At 36.7% G+C, this 23,506-nt stretch overlaps 1 protein-coding gene across 4 annotated transcripts in view; it reads left to right on the top strand.

Annotated features, from left to right (window-relative positions):
- The window catches only part of LOC136029957 (integrin alpha-PS2-like), a 158,869-nt gene that overhangs the window by 7,070 nt on the left and 128,293 nt on the right, over nt 1-23,506 (top strand). For all 4 annotated transcript variants that reach the window (XM_065708509.1, XM_065708508.1, XM_065708511.1 and 1 more), the window contains exons 2-3: nt 11,234-11,355; nt 14,864-14,958. In XM_065708509.1, coding sequence (XP_065564581.1) covers nt 11,234-11,355; nt 14,864-14,958 — 217 coding nt within the window. The remainder of the gene's footprint in view (nt 1-11,233; nt 11,356-14,863; nt 14,959-23,506) is intronic.

Here is a 23,506-nt window from a genome sequence, read left to right as displayed (position 1 = left end):
AGCATGATGGGGCTTCAATGTCCTTCGAGCACAAAAAGTAGCATCTTGACAAACTAGAGGTGTAACTCAGGAAACACTTGGGGCCGAGCGAATCCTCAACGTTTGTAAGAAGAAAGAAAACAAAAAAAGACGCTCTTTTTACGCTTTAAAGGCCGACACTTTAGCAGCACAACTAGTCTTTTGAAAGCTTTTGTTTGAGAAAAAAGTATTTTATACGTAAAAATGGTATTTTCAGAGAAAATCTGCCAACAAATTTGAATACTGCCAAGCATCGCTACTTTGCAACCCCACTTTTTTGCACAACGGCTCACCAATATTTCAAACAACAAAATTTTCTAACGACACTAATTCAAACAAGCTTAAATACGCTGGTGGGAATTTATTCCATGAAAGGGAAATAAAAAAAAGGCAAGAAAACACAAATTATATGAACAATACAGAGGATTGTGCAGAAGTCGCAGAAACCGTGGGATGTGGAGGAATGGACCCGAAGACCCCTGAAGACCCCCTAATGAAATACTCCGGTCAGAACTCAATATACGGCTATTCTTCTTAATATTTATTTCAGTTTCTTTTTTAGGGGGCCCATGCCTATTAGATCAGCAAGGTATGCATATTTCTTTTAAGGGGGATGTTATTTATCAAAATAGTAAAATGACGTGAATTATGTGAACATTGTTGGAAATTTCGGAGAAAAAAACCCCATGATAATGGGATACTGGGAGATAGGGTCAGATCATCAAGTCCGTCCTCTCCTCTTGTGCTATAGCTCAACCATTTCTGGCTCAATGGGTTTCTCCTTGAACATTTCATCGTAATGCTCATCTCTCTCGAATGAACAAGTTTTCCCCGAAACGGACACCCAACTACTCTTCTGACCTGATTGATTCAACTAGGCCTCTATTCTCAAATTAGATTTTGCCCTAAGCCAGGGACGTCAATTAAGATTCAGGGGGAAGGGGGAATAATTGTCACATTCTGAATTTAGAAAAATACTTTCTTGTAATTTTCATCTTAAAAATTGATTTCGAAATTTCGAAATCAATAGATTTTCCCTTTCTAGATTTCGAAAATGTATTTTTTTATATTTTCATAAAAAATCGAAAAAAATACAAATATTCTTACCCTCCTACATTAGCATGGATTGGCGGCCCTGCCCTGAGCAGAAAAAAAATGTCTGCTTTAAAGTAGAAGAGCTTAAATTAGTGTTCGTGATAAAAACGATAAAGTTTAAATTGCATTTCGATCATACATGAAACCATTTCCTGGATGCAATTTCATCTGGGACATGATACGCCAGAGCTTACTTTTAATATAAAAAATATGTATTATAAATGATACTCATACGAGCATATCTCATATTATTTGGCTAAAAACAACAGAACAGCAAACTGTTTGTAACCCTGCGATTATTTTCGCACCGAATTTAACAGAATTTAAAAACGTCAAGTAATTGATGCCATTGACGAAAAGTGTCATTTTCTAGTTGTATGAATGAGACTCATTCTTTCATGGAAGATATGTACTTTTATTTGGCTAAAGATAAGAAAGAATTTGTGGTACGTATGTACTGTAGCGACCCCACTCAAGTTCCCGATCTGAGTAGAACCGGTTTCTCTGACCATAGGTGAAATTCATTTAATTTGCGATGTATAGTGATAGAGAATAGTGTCTGACCATGGATGTTAAAATAAAGATTTCGGAATTGCCAAGGATTGAAGAAGAGGCAATTAAACTTTTCCAGGATAAGGTGTTGCCCAAAAGAAAACAGTGCGTCAATGGACACAACATGACTTTATATTCTTTCGAGAAGGATCCTTTTTGGAAATATATAACTAGGCATGTGCACAACTAGGCGGCCTGCTTTCCATAACTCTCTGTTTTAGTTTCCATACTTTTGTTACCAAAATATTATATATTCATCATATTTTGTTATATTTCATTAGAATTAACCAAACTTCACTTCTTGAATGTGGTCGCTGTAATACATAGGCTAAGTACCGAATATGCTGACACATGTTTAAACTAAATATAACATAGGATAAAAAGATGAAGCGATTAATGTATAAAAATGTTTGATGCGTCGATTGGACGAAAATTTATATTGTTCTGTTTTTATCAATAAAACTTATATATTCATAATTCATAATTCATACTTCTATCCTAAGGGCTAGAAAAAAAGATACACTTCTGACAGAATTTCACAGAAAATAAAAGGTCGAGGGGGATTATTGTGTCAAATTCTCCGAAATACTCTTTTTTCGAAACGAAACGAAACTTTTTTTTCGAAACGAAAATTTAAGTACTTCAATGCTGTAAGTGACTTTCATGCTACGTTCCTGATTCATATTAAATGAAAAAAAGTTTTTTTTCAACTGAGAGTAGGCAGCAACATTAAAACTTAAAACGAACAGAAATTATTACCTATCTTAGGGATCGCCCCCTCGTCAATACTTTGCTCTTCACGCCAAAGTTAAATTTTGTTCTAATTCTTTAAGAATGACCTCTGAATCATAAAGGCCGTTTAATTAGAATAAATAGCTCTTTGGGAAGTACTAAAAAAACCTTAGCTTAAAGAGTGAGGTATTGACGAAGCGGCGAACCCCCTCATAAACGTAATAATTTCTGTTCGTTTTAAGTTTTAATGTTGCTCCTTACTTTCAGTTAAAAAAATTGTTTTCCAAATATAGTTTCTGATCGTTTTTTAAATAATGCTGGGAAATCCGGTGCCTCCTTCAAGGAAAAACTCTTCCCCCATGAAAAATTCTTCCATGGACAGATCCTCCCACGTAACGGAAAAATGAGCGTGACAGGGGGCCTAGTTGCCCTTCAATTTTTTGGTTACTTAAAAAGGTCACTAGAACTTCTAATTTTCGTTCAAATGAGCCCTGTCGCTATATTCTAGTACCGCTGGTTTAATAAAATCATCCCTTGGGGGAAAAAAGCAACAAATAAAAACGCATCCGTGATCTTTCCTCTGGCAGAAAATATAAAACTCTACATTTTTGCAGATAGGAGCTTGAAACTTCTACAGTGGGATTCCTTGATACGCTAAATCTGATGGTGTGATTTTCATTAAGATTCTTTGACTTTTAAGGGGTTCTTCTCGCCTATTTAAAAAATCCTGCAAATTTTCTCAGGCTCGTAACTTTTGATGAGCAGGACTAAACTTGACTAAACTTATAGATTTGAAATTAGCATAAAAATATGATTCTTTTGATGCATCTATTTTTGCTGAAGCTCGAAAAAAACTGCAATGGCTATCTTCACAAACTTTGCGCTGAATTTCAAAGAACGTAAAAAGATGAAGTTGACGGCTGTGTCAAAACATTCGATATGTCATTTTGACGAAAATTCGTATTATTCTAGCGCTACACATGATAATTACACATGATTCTGTAAAAAATTACAGTGGCGATCTTCAAAAATATTAAAACTGAATTTCAGAGAACGTAAAAGGGTCAATTGTTTCAAAACATTCGGTACTTTATTTTGACAAAAATTCATTTTGTTCTAGCGCTACGCATGACACTAAAACGTTCATTATTCATACATCGTGTTATTGTGTTAAAGCTAGAAAAAACTTCAGTGGCGATCTTGATAAACTGATTTTCATGTTTGAAACGTGTACTTTAACGAAAATGTGTGTTATTCTGGTGTTTTGAATTATACTCTTATGATTTATACTTCATAGAAAGAAAGCTAGAAAGAAAGAAAGAAAGAAAGTAAAGCTAGTAGCTAGAAGTCTAGCTGTAGCTAGAAAGAAAGTAAACTGCAGTGTTGATCATCACTCATAGGCCCGAAGTACTCTTGGCGTTTTTTACCCAACGTTTTTTTACTGAACGTTTCTTAGAATGTAGGTTAGTGTTGCGACGGACACATTGGGCAGTGAAAAAAAAAATACTCGGTAAAACATATGTCGACAGCAGCAACGCAGCCGTCCATTGTCACTACAATAAACAAACATCTAAACAAACGATCATTAACACCTCTAGAACTAAATGGAAGCGACACATACCCCCTTTTTTTTCTTTGTTTTTTTTTTACCGCTGACGACTGCTGATGAGAGAGTGTGTTTGCAGAGGATATATCATTAAAGAAACTAATTTGGAAATCATAAATTAATTCATTTTCCTGGGGAAGGAGGGGACAATTGTGAAAGAAGCAGAAAAAACAAAACCAGATAATTTCTACTTTTTGCAAAGTTGTAAAAGTAATTTTTGCAAAGTAAATAGTGGAAACAGCAAGAAAAAACGGAAAAAATAGATAATTTGATTAGGAAGTTCCTAGAAATTCAAGGAAGCGTGAAATATCAGGGGGTTTGGGCCCAAATCAGTCCCTGGCTTCGACCCTAAACAAATCAAAGCCTATTTATCATAAACAAAAAAAATGAGTATCGGTCTAATTTATGTGCCCTAAATTAAATATTATTTGACAGAACTTGAATTCATTTCCCTTTTTTAGAGTAGCTTTTAGTTTTACTGCTCCTCCTCCCAATAAATTTTTCAATATGTAGGGGAGGGGGCAAATTTGTCTTTTTTTTCAATTATTTTCAGTGAAAATACAAAAAGGCTTATATTCACTTTATGATTTATTAGATTAACATGATCTATCAGATCTGTATGATCGACAGATCTTGCGACGGTAAAATGTTTATCTCACAGTGTCGCAACGACAAAAAAAGATCGGTAAAATTAACGCTCGGTAATAAACGCCAAGAGTGTCTCGGGCCATATTTATACTGAATTTCGACACATACTAAAAGGTCAAAAGATTTGCATAATGTTTCGGTCATAAAAAGGAAAGTAATATTTCTGAAGGGTATGAATGACACTCACACATTAGCGATGCATACTTCCTGTTATTCGAGTGAAGTTTGAAAAAAGTTAAACTGGTGAGGATTTCCGTACTTTGAATTTCAAAACATAACAAGAGCTAAGAGCTCATATGGCACTTGTGACGAGGCGAGAAGAGCTAAGAGCCAAGCGATCATATGGTATGAGCTCTAACAAAATTCTATGAATCAATAGATTGATTTAAAAAGGAAAATAAGAGGCTTAATGCCGGTCAAGATTTAAAATAAGAGCTCTGAGTCACAAAGTCCTTCTAAATATCAAAATTCATTAAGATCCGATCACCCACTCGTAAGTTATAAATAACTAATTTTTTCTATTTTTTCCTCTCCCTTTTGCCCCCCCAGATGGTCGAATCTGGGAAAACGACTTTATCAAGTCAAATTGAGCAGCTCCCTGACACGCCTACCAATTTTCATCGCCCTAGCACGTCCAGAAGCACTGAACTCGCCAAATCACTGAACCCCTCCCCCCAACTCCCCCAAAGAGAGCGAATCCAGTACGATTCTGTCAATCACGTATCAAGGACATTTGTTTATTCTATCCACCAAGCTTCATCCCGATTCCTCCACTCCAAGTGTTTTTCCAAGATTTCCCCCTCCAACTCCCCCCAATGTCAAAAGATCTGGTCGGGATTTGAAATAAGAGCTCTGAGACATGAATTCCTTCTAAAAATCAAATTTCATTACGATCCGATCATCTATTCTTAAGATATAAATACCCCAATTTTCATGTTTTCCAAGAATTCCGGTTTCCCCCTCCAACTCCCCCGAATGTCACAAGATCTGGTCGGAATTTGAAATTAGAACTTTAAAGCACAAGATCCTTCTAAATATCAAATTTCATTAAGATCTGGTCACCCTTTCGTAAGTTACAAATACCTCAATTTTCAAAATTACCCCCCCCCCCAATTCCACCAAAGAGAGCAGATCCGGTCCAGTTATGTCAGTCACATATCTTAGAGAGGTTTCTATTCTTCCCATCCAGTTTCATCCTGATCTCACCGCTTTAAGTATTTTCTAAGATTTCCGGTCCCCCCAACTGCCCGGCCCAAAGATTTAAAATAAGATATCGGAGTTACGAGGTCCTTCTAAATATGAAGTTTCATGAAGATCCGATCACTCCTTCGTAAGTTAAAAATACGTCATTTTTTCTTATTTTTCAGAATTACCCCCCCCCCGCAATTGAGCGGATCCGTTCCAATTATGTAAATCACGCATGTAAGACTTCTGGTTATTTTTCCAACCAAGTTTCATCCCTATCCCTCCAATCTAAGCGTTTTCCATCATTTTAGGTTTCCCCACCCCAAACTTCCCCCAATGTCACCAGATCCGGTCAGGATTTAAAATAAGAGCTTTGAGACACGATATCCTTCTAAATATCAAATTTCATGGAGATCCAATCACCCGTTCGTAAGTTAAAAATACCTAATTTTTTCTAATTTTTCAGAATTAACCCCCCCCCCCCAACTACCCCAAAGAGAGCGGATCCGTTCTGGTTATGTCAATCAAGTAACTAGGACTCGTGTTTTTTTTCCACCAAGTTTCATCCCGATCCCTCCACTCTAAGTGTTTTCCAAGTTTTAGGTTTCCCCCTCCCAACTCCCCCCCCCAATGTCACCAGATCCGATCGGGTTTAAAATAAGAGCTCTGAGCCACGATATCCTTCTAAATATCAAATTTCATTGAGATCCGATCACCCGTTCGTAAGTTAAAAATACCTCATTTTTTTTAATTTTTCAGAAATATTCCCCCCTCCCCAACTACCGACAAAGAGAGCGGATCCGTTCCGTTTATGTCAATCATCTATCTAGGACTTGTTTTTATTTTTCCCACCATGTTTCATCCCGATCTCTCCACTCTAAGTGTTTTCCAAGTTTTAGGTTTCCCCCTCCCAACTCCCCGCCCCTAAGAGCTCTAAGACACGATGTCCTTCTAAACATCAAATTTCATTGAGATCCGATCACCCGTTCGTAAGTTGAAAATACCTCATTTTTTCTAATTTTTAAGAATTACTCCCCCCCCCCCCAAACTACCCCAAAGAGAGCGAATCAGTTCCGATTATGTCAATTATATATCTGGGACTTGCGCTTATTTTTCCCATCAAGTTTCATCCCGATCCCTCCACTCTAAGTGTTTTCCAAGATTTTAGGTTTCCCCCCTCCAACTCCCCCCAATGTCATCAGACCCGGTCGGGATTTAAAATAAGAGCTCTGAGACACAACATCATTCCAAACATCAAATTTCATTAAGATCCAATCACCCGCTCATAAGTTAAAAATACTTCATTTTTTCTATTTTTTCCGAATTAACCGGCCCCCCACTCCCCTCCCCAGATGGTCAAATCGGGAAAACGACTATTTCTAATTTAATCTGGTCCGGTCCCTGATACGCTTGCCAAATTTCATCGTCCTAGCTTACCTGGAAGTGCCTAAAGTAGCAAAACCGGGACTTTAGGTTTCCCCCCTCCAACTCCCCCCAATGTCATCAGATCCGGTCGGGATTTAAAATAAGAGCTCTGAGACACAATATCATTCCAAACATCAAATTTCATTAAGATCCAATCACCTGCTCATAAGTTAAAAATACTTCATTTTTTCTATTTTTTTGCGAATTGACCGGGCCCCCACTCCCCCCAGATGGTCAAATCGAGAAAACGACTATTTCTAATTTAATCTGGTCCGGTCCCTGATACGCTTGCCAAATTTCATCGTCCTAGCTTACCTGGAAGTGCCTAAAGTAGCAAAACCGGGACCGACAGACCGACCGACAGACGGACAGACCGACAGAATTGGCGATTGCTATATGTCACTTGGTTAATACCAAGTGCCATGAAAAGATCTAGTGATGGATCAGCATATTCGGATTTCGGAACGCTGTTCTGACAAAAACGACTATTTTTTAATGCTTTCCTAGCTGTAGAAAAAGTAATCACAGAAAGTGATATTTTTCTATTTTATCGTTTTATAATAACTTTTTTTGTAAATAATAATGAAATATTAATAACAAAAATAATAAATACAAAACAAAGTAACAACAATAAATAATAATCTTTTTTTTCAAGCCCTTGTTGGCAATGGTCTCTTGTTTTATCTTGTTTTCTTACCTTTTATTGAGTAACAAGTCCAGCCAGGTACGTAGCTTCCGTAGATTTTTTTTCTTTTTTTTTGGGGGGGGGGAGGTTGTAATAAAAAAAGAATTTAATTTTACAATTTGCGTAAGTACTACCCAGAAATTTTCAATTTTTTTTTCGGTGAGCCTGGGCCCCAACCTTCCTCCACTGTGTGCGTCTCCCCGCCCAGTAGATTTGTTTCGTTTTTTCTACAATATTCAAGGTGCTGCATTATTTTTTAAATTTAGAATATACTTTTGGCTGTTCTTGCTTTTTTTAAAACCATAAACTTTTTTTTGGGGGGGGGGGGCATAAAAAACATGAAAAACGCATATAAAATTTGTTTGTATGCATTTTTGTTACGTTTTTATGAGTCGGAAAAAAATTTGGGCAGGGGGTTAAACCCCTTACCCCCCTGGATAGGCCCCTGGTAGGCTTGTATAGCAAGGGAATAACTAGGTATAACTTGTATAACTAGGGGAATATACAGTACTTACGTGTTATAGCGACCACACCAAAGAAGTGAAGCTAGGTTAATCATAATCTGTGCAGGTATCGTCTTTAGTTGACACATTTCATTGCAAGATATCATTTTTAATTTCTCAAAGTTAATTTTTGCAAATATGTACTACCTGACACCTCTCTTTCTGTCGGCTTGCCAGAATTCTTTTAGGAAGAAACGAATCTCATTAGTTGAAATCATTAAATTTGGCTTTTTATAATCCTTTTTGGAATTTTGCCCAGCATGCAGTTAAATTAGTTCCTTTTAAAGAAGTACATTAGCTCGGAGAATTTCAATAACACGAACCAAAATATAGTAGCACTTATATTTTTCCACTATAAAGTTCTATAAGTGATGAATATAAAAAAGAACTGGAAATCCAGTTTTTGTAGTTTCTATTTGAACATGCTTGCGCTGTAAAATCTTCGAGATTCAAGATAATCTTTCTGACTGAAACGTGCTTATGGAGCTTTTAACCAGGCATATAAAAAACAGGGTTTGGGTATTGCCCCCCTCCCAAACGCTTTTAAGATTTGCCCCATTAGTTTTTTACATTTTCACATACTTCTTCTGTTTCTTTTGTTTTTATATACTGCTTTGGACGCCCTTGAACTTAGATTTACCACTATATGTTTGAAATATCTGGTGGGTTTGGTGCTTATTTGCATAACTTTGGTATAGGGGTATAGGGATACTAGATTTTGGCTACTTCGTAGCATTGTTTAAGATGTATGGATGTATGGATTTCACTTGTTTGTTTAGTATAGAAAATTAATAAAATAAAAAAAACTTGAAGCAACCTCATGGAATCACAATTTTCTCTTGGAAACAATAAGTTTCTTTGAGCAAACTTTGGGAATGGCTATATTGTTGTTAAATGGAGGTTTCTGAAAATGAATGCAGATTATAAGAAATCAATTACCATTTTGTGCCCCATCTGTGGAGGTCGAAGATTTACATAAGATTGGAAATGCTGCTTTGATGCAGTGTTTCCACCATTCTCAGAATTATTGAGGTTGTCCAGAAGTTCGCCAAAAGAAAATTGGGCTCTCAAAAAATAGGAAAGCCAAGAATTCAGCACCCCGGAACTTGGGCTCTCAGCATTAGAGAAAATTAACGTATATTTTATGTTCATAAATGTATTTGCGAACTTAAATTTTTCAGGAAATTCCCGAGAACCCAATTATTTTGGGAGAAGATCTGGTAATATCCCAAAACACGAGCAAAGTAGAAGCAATTATTGATGTTACAATGAACATGATGATGACATTAAAACAGCTTTGATATTCTTTACTAACGAGGTCATTTTGAAAAAGGTGGAGCGAACTGATTAGAATACTAGATAAGAAGAAAAATATACAAAGTGTAAATTAATGGTTCAAAAATGGCAAATCTTTCCTTTTAAACATAATTCATTGACGGCTTATAGATAAATGGACTTGGTAAATTAATCTGGCATGACAGTTTGATCTAGGAAATGTGCGTAGTTTGATTATCATTCTGATAATTTTTTCCTTGTCGTGCAAAATAAAGTTATATCCGGGATTTTTGTTCAAAGGGAGGGCTTCAGCAAAAATTAAGAAAATGTGTCAAAATTTGTTCATTCGCATTTTTAAGAAAATTTTTAAGAGCCGAGAAAAATTAAGAAAAATTTTCTCTTTTATTTTAGGGAGGGGGTGGGGGGGGGGGTCAAACCCTGAAAACCCCTGGACTCAGCTTTGGTGCAGACATATCATAATAATTTATTTGTGTGGCATATGGGACAGGGTGATTCTTAGATGATCTAGTTGTGCCTATAGAAAATGTTTGCATCAGTACATAAATGGCTGGTACTGAATACACTTGTTTCAGAGAGCATTTACTTTTGTAAAACAAAGAAACAACAAGTTGGACAAAAAGGGTTGTTGGGTTAATGGTTCAAAAATGGCAAATCTTTCCTTTTAAACATAATTCATTGACGGCTTATAGATAAATGGACTTGGTAAATTAATCTGGCATGACAGTTTGATCTAGGAAATGTGCGTAGTTTGATTATCATTCTGATAATTTTTTCCTTGTCGTGCAAAATAAAGTTATATCCGGGATTTTTGTTCAAAGGGAGGGCTTCAGCAAAAATTAAGAAAATGTGTCAAAATTTGTTCATTCGCATTTTTAAGAAAATTTTTAAGAGCCGAGAAAAATTAAGAAAAATTTTCTCTTTTATTTTAGGGAGGGGGTGGGGGGGGGTCAAACCCTGAAAACCCCTGGACTCAGCTTTGGTGCAGACATATCATAATAATTTATTTGTGTGGCATATGGGACAGGGTGATTCTTAGATGATCTAGTTGTGCCTATAGAAAATGTTTGCATCAGTACATAAATGGCTGGTACTGAATACACTTGTTTCAGAGAGCATTTACTTTTGTAAAACAAAGAAACAACAAGTTGGACAAAAAGGGTTGTTGGGTTTAAATCCCCCTGAAATTATTGACCTTATCCTGAAAACGCAACAAAACTGCATTTAAGCAAATTTGATGCGTTTTTTTTTTTTAATTTTTTCTGTAAACCCTTCCCCTCAAACAAAAATCCTGGATACGGTATTGGGCTACACCTTTTTTTGAGGCTGCACGGAGGCCTGAGTACCACAGCATGGTAAATAGGCCTTTGGGTGACCAATGGATTGCACCTTACCTAGTACTACAAAATTAGCTCAACCTTAAAGTAAAACTAAAGAGGCTATACGTTTGAATTAAATTAATACGTAAATAAAGAGTGTTTTGTATTCCAGGGCTTTAGTGGGAGCCCCAGAAGCAAATACAGAACAGCCTAATGTTTACAGAGGTGGCGCAGTATACCGATGCAGCATAGACGAACCAGACAAATGTGTCCAAATCCCATTCGATAGGACAGGTAATGTGCTTTTAATCATCGTAGAAAGTGTAAACTAGACATAACTGTGGAAAAATATAAAATAAAGAAGCTGGAAAGTAGAAGTAACGTTTCTAGGGGGTTAAAGAAATACCCAGGAACTAATTTCAGGAATAGGGATATGCAAAAAAAAGGTAAAACATAAACTAATAAAGTTGTAACGGAGATTTTCTCAGAAGAAACAACTACCTAACTTTTTCCTGTGTATTGAGAAATAAATGATAAATATACTTGGCCAAATAGCTTTTGATTTTTATGGGTTTGATAAGATTTGTTCTTAAGATTTCTATTTTATTTTTTAGATTTTACTTTATCAGTTTCCGCTCGGAAAAATTTGTGCTCCGAAACGATCTATAAGTTTGTTTTATCAAAAGATGCTTGAAACGTGAATCTTGTTTCGTTTCTGAAGCTTTGTCTTTTTGTATAAGTGCGTTCATTTACTAAGTAGGGGGGGGGGTCAGTATCTAATAAGTCTATGGTCGTCCAGTGTTTTTCAATTCTTTGTCGCGAGGAAGCTCCTCGGGTCAGAGATCTATGCAAGTGGGGAGGGGGGGCTCGGGGCCGGTCCCCATAAATCTTAAATTTGTATTTGTTTTTTAATTATTTCCTCCTCCGAAATTTTTTCTATTGTGCCCACTGAAAAATTCCTCTTTGTGTAATTTCAGGATGGTTTTACGAGATATACTGAAGGTTTTAGATTTTAAGAATTCTTTAACTACTGATCGTTGTTATAATTTTGGGTCGCGATTATAAGAAAAGCACACTTTAAAGTGACATTAGAAAACTAAGGACATTATATCAAAATATGAGATTATCTTTCTAAGGAAAGCCTCCAAAATGGAATATAAGGCAAGTTTTGACAGGATTTGGCAATGGCTTATTATTATTATTCGAATACATCATTGGTTTTTATTTTATTAAGCTCTATCTTTTCTTATCATTGTTCCATTTAATGCTTTTAATACTTTACTTGTAATAATAAAAGTCATTGAAATTCTACAAGTGAAATTAGGCAACTCAAAATTACACTAAAACTCAAATGTAGAAATGCTATAAATTGCAAATCCATTTGTGGACAATTCCCGCCACCCTTCCACTGAAAAATGTTCCCAGAGGAAGCGCCCTTTACTGTCGTGATAAATGTCCAAATACCCCTTTACGAGACAAGGTCATGCTAATGCACGACATATGTGCAGAAATCTTGGAGACATTAGAAGGGATGGGACAGCCTGTTTTGATTTGAGCATATTTGCACTTGCCCTAGAACAACATAGTAATAAAAGGGACGGGATTAACCGCTACTCTAAATCATATAACGCGCAAATTTGACTTAGCCACAGAGAAGATACTTGTAAAAAATATTTTGAATAAAAGAAAATTTGGTGCTTGTCGGTTATCGGAAACACACTCAAGAATTAGGCATAGGTGACACCTCAGAAAACAGGTTCATAGCTACACAAACTAGTGATGGATGATATAATGCAATGGACTACGACAGAATGCACTGGACTTGTATGATTTTGTCTATATATTTTCACAATGAAGGCTGGGGTGGGGGTTAGGTTAGGCTAGAATATCATAAGACTGTTTCTAAAGTTTTATTTTATCATCAAGTTTCGTTATTGTTCAGAGGACACACTTTTTGGGTGTTTCTAATAACCGAAAAGTACCAATATTTTGTTCTCTTTACTGATATTTTTTTTTTATAAAATTACCAATCAGCAAAGGGGTAAATTCACAGATTTAGGAAGGGGGGGTCAACAATGTATTTTTCAAAATCTGGGAGGTGTAGTTTGGTTGTTCTTTTCAATTTTCATCTACGGAAGTAACAAAAATGCATCTTTCAATGAACACACCGAAACAAAGGTGTTTTTTTTTATCTAGTGGGGGGGGGCAATAGACGGAACTAATTGAAGCCAATGCTAACCAAAATTGTGTTCCTTTCAGTGCATTACCAATTTGGGATAGTAATGATGGATAATACAATAACGGGTAAAAAAGGTGGTGGTGTTTCTGACACTCCTTTAAGGAATATTATGACTGGCTTGCAAAAGTACGTCACAGAAAAAGAGCAATAGAGTTTAAGCACACTTTTAAATACAGAAATATTGGATAGTAGCCTCTCTTTTTCTCTTAGTGTCAACTCAGTTGCTTAAACAATTTTGGATACGTGGAAATCAAATTCTAATCCAGATTATTAATACCTTTCAATATGTATCGATGCACCGATATGTCACTATCACCATTGATGTATCTGGTATTGTATCTATTTTTTTTTTTAAGTGTATTAAATTTTAATATTTTATTTTTAATTTGCCAATTATATATGAAATTAGAGATGGAAGTAGATATAAGAATTAGCTTGAAAATGAGCCACTAAACATCTATGTATGATGTTTCGGTGGCGATGGCAAAAAAAAGAACAACATTCAATGTTGGAGAAACATGGAGAAACATTCAATGTTGCTCAAGATGGGGAACTGTAACTCTCCTATAAGTTATAGAATCTCAGCCACGGTGATTCCAATGGCGCATTTTTCGTTTCTATTCGACACCATTTTGTGGAGTTTCTGGCTATTCTTGGAAATTCCTGTAATTTTTTTTCTCAATAAGCTTTTACCATTAAGAATTATCGAAATGATCGTTACCATTCTTGAATCAAATTCACATGGCAACTTTCTTTTGCTTGACATTCTAATTTTCAAAACTTGTTTTCGAATGTTCGGTTACTATGGGCTAAAGTTTGTCCTTTGCTTACTAGGTTACGACAGGTGCTGCAGCCATGATATCAGGCAAGCCTAGGGGTGCGTTTCCACTGTCCTAACAAGAGTTTGTTCGTAACGATTTTTACTGAGTTTTCTGACAAATAGAAACAGTGTTAAAAAAAAATTGTTAGTGGATTTTAGCGTGAGAAAAAAACTTTAACGCGAGTAAAACTTTTAAGTTTCACTAAGAAAATGGGTGGGTTCTATGTTTTCCGACTTTATGCGTTAACATTTTTGTAAACTTATTCTGACGTTTTTAATGTCATGTTAAATATATTCTTTTTCACATCTGAAGGTTTCATTTCGAAGTTGTATGGTAAATCACATGCTCCCGTAAATTATTGTTAATATGAATTATTGCAAAGACCGCACTGACCTTTCCATCAAACAAATAATAAAAAGAATAACGCAATGAGGAAACTTTTAAGACAGAAACAAGAAAACTTACTGCATATTTCGACCGTATATCTAATGGCCGAGTTCAGAAAAATAATAAAGTAGAATAATTATACAATTCAACTTGAGATAAAAAAAAATGAGAAATAGAATTAAAACCTGTAATAAAACAGTCGTTTTTTATTCTCTTGAACAGTTTTTTCGTTTTTTTATCGTATTGAATTTTTTTTTGCTAACTTTTTCATGGACTAACTAGAATGTTTTATTCCTTTGTCAACGGGGATGGGGGGCAATCTTTCGAACAGAATGATGACAACACTGTTTTTTAGGTAATAACTTCGAAGGACAACAACAAATCGATACGAAATCAAACCAATGGTTCGGTGCAACAGTTAGGAGCTCTGGTGCAAATGGTGTAGTGCTGGTAAGTCATCCTAAGCGCTCTGCTTCTTCTTTGAAACTGCTTCTCCTTTATGATTAATAGTTAGGCTACTGTTGTCATTGTTGTATCACCTGTTATTGGCCCTTAGAATTTGGTTAGTAGATTTGTTTTTTACATATAATACGTTGTATGATTAATTAGTACTAAAATTCATCTTTTTAAAATTACTAATAAGCAGTATCACGTGTTGCTGCAAACAACCAATAGTTAAAGGCGGGAAAAGGATACCAGTGATTCAGCCATGGGTTTACTCCCCCCCAAGAAGTGTGTTTCTACATCTTTTATGAGTGTCCTGTGTTCTTTGGGTTAATGAAAGGGAGGGGATTCTAACATTTTAACCCACCAAAAACCTTGGGTTAAGGTTTGAATGATTCTTGGGATGAAAGTAGGCCTACAACAACACCTGCAAACACGTCTATTTAATGTTTCTTTTTTTGCCTCGGCTTTTCTTGCCTCTTCAGCCTTTGTCTCTATTAGTGTTGCTGAGTGATGTTCTTATTAACCTTACGAAGCCAGCTTTTTTAAGCGATTAGTCTAGGTGTCGACAGGCTAAACCGTGTGACACGAGCCATACGTGAAGAAACTGTGCCCAGCGTAATGGGGAATGTATGGGGAGTATTGGGAGGGCTTTAACAAGCGTGGTGGAGCTCTGAGTAGCATCCCAAAGATGGTTTTAACGGGGCCCATAGCCACTACTCTTTTCTTCCTTTGATAACTTAAAATAACGAAAACATTTAACGGTGGTCCCCCCAGGGCAAGACGCAGGTGTGTCTTGCTTTATTGGGACTGTTTTCTTCAAGACACAGGTGTTAATTATGTAATAGGGAATGTTTTCTTAAGATGCAGGTATCTATTACTTAAAAGAGAATGTTTTTTAAGCGAAGCGTGTGTTATATTACTCAAAAACCTAAGGGTGTAGGGAAAAACCTTCAGGGCCCCGCTAGATTATGATTTCTTCGGGTGCTAGGTAATAAGGTTTGCTTGTTACATAATAAAGTGTTTTTCTTTGATTGTTACGTAATAGGGAATGTTTTCTTCGAGATGCAGGTGCTTGCTATATAATAGAGTGTTTTTTCTTAAAACCCCCAGAACGGCCAGATAAAAACCTTCAGGACCGCTAGTGAGGAACATTCAAGACGCTGGACCCTAATGAGCAATTTCACCAGGACCCTAGCAACCACTTCAACCTGGACCCTAGTAATCAATTTTAACAGGGACCTAGCAACAAATTTCAGTGGGACCCTTGGCGAGCAATTCCACCGGGGCCCTTGCAACGGATTCCAAGGGGGGCCATAGCGAGCAGTTCCACCGGTGTCCCAGCAACCAATTCCACCGGGCTCCCTTGCATCCAACTTCACCGAATCCCTAGAAACATTTTTGACCGGGACCCCTAGCAACCTTTTTCATCGTGGAGGGGTTCTTCTAACCTAACCTAGCATCTTTTAGGACGTAAGGGGCCCCGGCGGAATTTTTCGCTAGGGCTCCAGCTGAATTGAACGCTGGAATTGCCTTGTGGAATTGCACGCTAGGGTCTGGCGTCTTGAAGTTACCTCACTAGCTGGCCCAGGAGGTTTCCCCCTGGCCCCTCTCGGGCTTTTAAGGAAAAACGCTCTCTATTTTGTAACAAGCACCTGCTTCTCGAAGAAGTCATTCCCTTTTACGCAACAATAAAAAAAAACTCTCTCTATTGTGTAACAAGCAAACCTTATTACGTAATCCCCAAAGAAATCATGATTTAGCGGGGCCCGGAAGGTTTTTCCGTGCACTCTTAGGTTTTTAAGTAATTATCTCGCCCTTCGTTTAGAAAACATTCCATATGACGTAACAGACGCCTGCATCTTTAGAAAACATTCCCTATTGCGTAATTAACCCCTGCGTCTTGAAGAAATCATTCCCTATGACGCAGCATGTACCTACGTCTTGTCCTGAGGGGATCACCCTTAGACTTCTTTGTCATCTTAATTCATTAAAGGAAGAAAAGGGTAGTTGCTATTGGCCCCGTTAAAACTATTTTGAGGATACTACCCTTGTGCTGCACATGTGGCTTTGCAAAATGTACACCAGATGGCCGGCAGTCTGCGCCACCTCGCGATTAACCTGCCACAACAATTTTACTGGCTCCACATTATGTCAGCAATCAAATTTGTTCAGTGCATCTATTTTTGTTAATTAAAGATTATTTTCACTTTACTATAGACGTTTGTTATTACCTCTTTTGACTACAGACCGACAGACAGACCGACAGAATTTGCGATTGCTATATGTCACTTGGTTAATACCAAGTGCCATAAAAACCCTTTGTACGGGTACTTTGATCTGGTTGACGATCAAGTGCCATGCGAAAGCAATACATATAAAAAGAATTTTGCATAGGGATTCTGGCAAATTCCCAGTGAAGAATTTCCCCTGAAAACGTCATTCCACAAAGAGAATTCTCCCCGGACTACTGCTGCAAAAAGGGACGTGGGAGGGGGCCTAGTTGTCCTCCAATCTTTGTAATCACTGAAAAAGGGTGCTAGGACTTTTAATTTTTGTTCGAATGAGCCCTCTCCCAGTATTCTAGAGCCTCGGGATCGAAACGGTCAGCCCCGAGGAACGAAAAAAAAAACACCCATTTATGATCCTTCTTCTTGTAAAAATATAAAATTTCATATTGTCAAAGATATGGTTCTCTGATACGCTAAACGTGATCTTGTGATTTTTATATAGATTCTTAAATTCCCCGTTCTTAGGAAATCAGGCAAATTTTATTATTTGTAACCTTTTATGGTTAACATTAAACTTAATGAAACTTGTATATCGGGAATCAGCATAATAAGCCGATTCTTTCGATATACCTCATGGTATCAAAATTCAATTTTATAGAGATTCGGTTACTATTGAGCCGTGTCGCTCCTTACTTACAGTTCGTTACCACGAACTTCTTAAAAGAACAAAAACAAACTCTTTTGCTCTTCCTAGTTAAGGAACCAGGAAAATGACACCTGGAAGAAACAGGAAAATGGTTTGAAACATCACTCAGTAGTGTTGAATTTCGTAGCAAGGTCAGCGATGAATTAACTTTTTCAGTATTTCAACTAACTATATCAGGTTTTGTTTATCAAATATTACTTTCACTTCACTATAGACGCTTGTCGTAACCTCTTAAAAACCCTCTTGAATGAGTACTATTATATGTTAGGCGATCAAGTGCCAAGCTATCGTGTTAAGTACCCCTTCCATATCTTTATTTATGTTCACTAATAATTATAGGTTGAAGGATGGAACTTCTTAGACTCAGCAGATACTTGAAATTCCGTAGAATGATTTTGCTTCAATCAATTTAGTAGCAGACCACTCTATCTTCTAGGCTACTTGAATCTGCCAAAATAAACCACATTGCTGAGACTTCCTCAGATAACATGGGGAAGCTACTGGGATTTCTCAAGGCATCTTCTGAGAGCAGAAATAATGAATTTGTTGATGTATTGGAACTGGAACAGTGTTGCAATTAACACACTTGTAATTTGACAAGTGCGAGATGTGCTTGTCAATTTTTTGTCTGTCTGAAGGTTTTCTATGGATGTTGAATGGCTCTTGTAAGAGCACTTTTTGGAATAAATTTATGTGGAAAACTTCAAGTCTCATTAAGAAAAACAGTTTTTTTAAACATTACAAAATTAAAAAAAAGTCTTAAAAAACGTCTGACTGACGGTTGGAAAAATTTTATCAGGGAATAATCAGTTAGTGTCAAATAAGCCCCAAAAACGAACTCCCATATTAAGAGAAAAGAAAGATTTGTCACGCAAATTAACAGAGTATGTATAGTGGTTGCAGGGATATTTCTAATCGGAGCACGCCGTCATAATTGGGTATGAGGTTTTGTAAACAAAGCTCCCTGTCCTGTTATTCTGAACTTGAAGTGGTCTGGAGAGCTTCAACATTATTCATTGATTTAATGCAGTAACAAGCTAAGTCACAAATCGAATCAAAACAATGGCTTGAGCACAGCAATTACCAAGCAAAGAAATTACTCATGAAATGAGTGGCACTGGATTTTCGCCATATAAACTCAAATCGCCCTTTGTGTATTTTTAATGGTGTATTCAAGTTGAATCCGCTTATTACGATTCTCTAGCCTAAATGCATCAATTTCTGTCGTTTGAGAAACTTTAAAATATCTTGATTTTGCTTTTTTCTGTTCAAATTATCAGCAGTTTGTCTTAGTTTTTTTTTTGCTTAATGCGCGTAATTTTCCGGTTGTCAGTTTTTGTTTTCAAAAGCTGGATCTTTTTGAGCTGAAGGCCCATTTACAATAAGATTTTACTAATGCTGGGATTTGACTAGCGCTAATTTGAGCCAATCAGAATTTTTGCCTTATTTTTCGAAAATCAGATATTTCCATGGAGAATCTGCATGCTCAAACAAGCGGTACTTCAATTCTCAGCATCAGTAGTTTGTGCTATGCACATGAGTGCATAGCACAAACTATGTGATGTTTGGTGAGTCAAAGTTGAGGAAGCAAAAGCAAAAGCCTCGGATGGGTTCGATCGAAGCTTCCTTTGTTTTTTCCCGCTGCTTAAAGCTCCATATGCTGATGTAAGGAGCTACTTCGCTGTTGTCAATCAAAATGCCTTATCTGCTAAAGCGAAATTTTGGCATATATGCGTATACAGACTTCTGGATTAAGAAATTTGGCAGTTTTGTCGATAAAACCTAATTAAATCGTGTATGTCTCAAAATTGTTTATGAAAATGGCCACATTTTAAACAACATCAAACAGTGAAACAAAACTGACTTATCAAGGATAGGCAAAAATTGTATTTCGTAAAATAAAACAGATATCCCCTTTTTATTTACGGCAGCCGCAGGGTGAGGCCAAATAGGTGAAAGTAAAAGACATTACTTGAAACTGATTAGCAACACTTTGTGTAGTCCTGAAAGTACTATATTGCAGGGTGTCATTACACCGGAGGATCCAGGGCCTGGAGACCCCCAAGTTTTTTCTGGTGCCCTGATTTTTTTTTCAAATAAACTTGTCAATTTGGTCAGTTATCGGTGCCCTTGTCAACCTATAAGCCGTTAGCCTCTTGGCGAGGGAAACCTACGAGGACAGAGAGAGCTTATAGCAGGAATTCAAGAAAAACTTTGAACTACGAGGAGACATCTAAATGCAAGATTGCAGATAGGACAAGAAGTGGCTGAATTTGCCAGTGAATTTCCAAATGACTGGTCAAAATAATACACAATATAAGGGTCCGTTGGTGCCGATCTGACGGAACGTTATGTGGGTCCAACAGAAAGTAATGAGACTATGTATCTATACAACATGAAGGCAATTTTATTTCTTTTCATTAGGACGGTTTAAAAAAAACATCACCTGAAGATGAAGAAAAACATCACCTGATGCTTAGTCACACACTGTGTTGTCTTGAAGATACTATGGGTCATATCTCATTATGTCATAGTCATCATTATATTCTCATTAGGTCATATCTCATTAGGTCATACTCATCATTATATTCTCATTAGGTCATATCTCATTAGGTCATAGTCATCATTAGGTCATCATTATACTCATAGGGTCATGATCTCATTTCTTTTAAGCCCTTAACCTCCTGCATACGAAAATATAGGAGGACAGAAAAAGAGACGGTGGTACGGATTCAAGTAAAGCCTAGAACCACGAGGAGTTACCTAATTGTATGGTTGGAGATGGGACAAGAAGTGACTGAAGTTAAACAGTGAAGCTCCAAATGACAGGTCTGAATGGCCGTCGGAAGTAATACCAAGTTCTATTGTCGCCGATTAGAACGAACATCCAAAGGTTTACACTGAAAGTACAGCAAGTATGTGTGCTACATCGTATCCCTTCCTGTTCGTCAGACACAGAGGTCTTGAACTTTAAAAATTTTGATTCACTTGCGTTTTACTTGATTCTTCGTTTCAAAACTATTGCCAAATCTGTCTCCCTGTTCAGCAGCTTACTATAGTGTTATAAATTAAGTTTTAAAAGCACTAAAGAAAAATACGCTATTAGCTTCAATCAGAGCTGCCAAGCCTTGCTTGGTTCACCCCCCCCCCCAACGAAAGTGTGAAAAACACACTGACTAAAATTTTTTTGACTTTACTGCAGCTATCCTTTCCCTACAGAAAAGAATCCTGGCTACGCTCTATATCAAAGAAAGAGAAGTGTCTCTCGATCCCCTCCCCCAAAAAGCTGAGGGTGACCTATGATGGCCTGTGAGAATTCTTCCTACAATCTTAACAGCTTCACACACATGAGGTTTACATCTGAACGCATAAATATTATGTAGAAGTCCAGCATTCCGATGGATATTTTGGACGCACATTTAAAGAAAAACCCTAAGCTAGGGAAGTAGTGTATAAGGCGGCCAAATTCGCAATAGGATCTGAACAATTACAAATAAGTACACTGTTTACTTTAGATGACACTTGGCTATGCACAGGCTTAGAGATACCCGTAAAAATTACTTCAAAGAAGACGGGGGGGCATTTTGATGGGTTTATATTCGTCAAAACAGAAAAAAAAACTCCTTATAAGGGAGTTTTAGAATTCCGTTGTCGAGGGGCTATAATACAAGAAGTGTTAATTTGGTTAGATCAGATTTCTTGGATGAGGCATAATATCTTGGTAAAAATTGTGCTTTTAGGTATTTCTACTAAGATATGTAAAAAAAAAAAAAAAAAAAAAAAAAAAAAAAAAAAAAAAAAAAAAATCCATGAATATTTCATATTAAGAAATATTTAGTGGGTACAGGAACTTCATGAGAGGCTTAAAGAGTGAATTACCGAGTCACCTGGAATTGAGGACGAGCTGGACGAGAGGACCACTGTGCTGGCCTCAGACTTCTTAGCGCTGAGATGAATGTTATTAGTAGTGGCATTAGTATCATGCAAATACCGTAAAAAAAGGTTTCGTCTGGTGGTAGTCAGAAGGTCCCCCTGAGCCAGAAACAGTAAAAGTGTTTTTTTCGGCTACGGCTCCCATCCTATAATTTAGGTTAACACCTTAGAAATAGACCCTTCCCAGTCAAGCGGCGCCTGTATACACTCTATTTAAATACACTCTATTCATATCGTTGTGACTGTTAATGTTTTTTTCTAATTTCTCAGGGCGTAAGCTTCGTTTCATCTGCCACTCAAAAGGTCTTAAGAAAACTCCTTCTATTAATTTTCCTGTCCAGCTTGGGCTAAGGAAAATATTAAAAACAGACAAGAATAATTAGATTTCTAAGGCTTTGAGAAAAAGAACAAGGAACGATCTATTGGTAAGATTGACAGAAGACATTGGTTTCCTTTAAGAGTAAACTGATATAAGGGGGGCTTTCTTTCCTTCTGGAGTCACATGCTACCAGATGTTGGGTGTTTATTGGACATGTGGTATAGTCTTAAAATGTTGTCAGGTAGTTGCTTAGTTTTTGTTTTCACTTTGCAAGCTGACGTTATAATGACCAGGTCTATACCAAAATTCTTTGTTGCGAAAATCTAAGGTTGTGTTGGTAGTTTCCTGAACATACCAAGGATAGTGTAAATGAAATCTGATTGTTTGAAGTGGAAATTTATGAAACCGTGTATATCTTAATAAATTATGAAAAATCCGAAGTTCAATATTTAATGAACAATACCTCTATATGCTGTTATGCTGTTTTTGGAGTAAAATTAAAAATTTTTACTAAAAATTAAAAAGGGCGCCACATTAAAAAATAACCAAACGCGAGCGAAAACTCTGCAGAAAAAAACAACTAAAAACAATGGTGCCAAACAGCTTTAGAACGTGTTCCGTTCAATCGAAGCTGTAGTCTAAAAGCTCCTGGTGACGAGCTGTAAGTGAGGAGTGATTCGGTACAATAGTAAACAAAGCTCTAAAAAACGGAACCTTGATACCAATAGATATATCAAATGAATTGGCTTATTATGCTGATTTTAAATATATAGGTTTCATTAAGTTTGATCTTAACCATTAAAGACTATGAGCCTGAGAAAGTTTGCCAAATAAGGGGGAAATACCCTCTAAAAGTCACACCGTCAGATTCAGCGTATCAGAAAATTCTACTGTAGAGGTTTCAAGCTCCTATCTGTAAAAATGTGAAATTTGAAATGTGAATTTGGGGGGGGGGGCAGGGAGAATATTCTGTGTGGCGGTAAGTTTCTTGGGATTTTTTTTTCATGGGAAAGTTACATGGGGAAATGGAGGGGAAATCCTGGCATGATTTGAAAAATGGTCAGAAGTTAAATAATAATAAAAAAACAAGTTTGTTTTCAACTGAAAGTAAGGAGTCGCTGTAAAACTTAAAACGAACAGAAATTATATCTTGTGTGAGGGATTGCTGCCCCCTCCTCAATATCGCGATCTTTATACTAAAGTTCGGTTATTTGTTAAACTTTAAATTTGAATGAGAAGTATTTTTAAAGAGCTTTAGACTTCAGAAGAGGGGGTAGTTCCCGTTATATACGAAACAGTTTCTGTTCCTTTAGTTTTAATGTTGTTCCTTGCTTTCAGTTGACAATTCTTTTTTGTTCAATCAAT

Source organism: Artemia franciscana, chromosome 8 (assembly GCF_032884065.1).
Source record: "Artemia franciscana chromosome 8, ASM3288406v1, whole genome shotgun sequence".
In the NCBI taxonomy this organism is placed as follows: Eukaryota; Metazoa; Arthropoda; class Branchiopoda; order Anostraca; family Artemiidae; genus Artemia; species Artemia franciscana.
The sequence above is the reverse complement of the archived record's forward strand: the minus strand, read 5'-3'. Positions and strand labels throughout refer to the sequence as shown.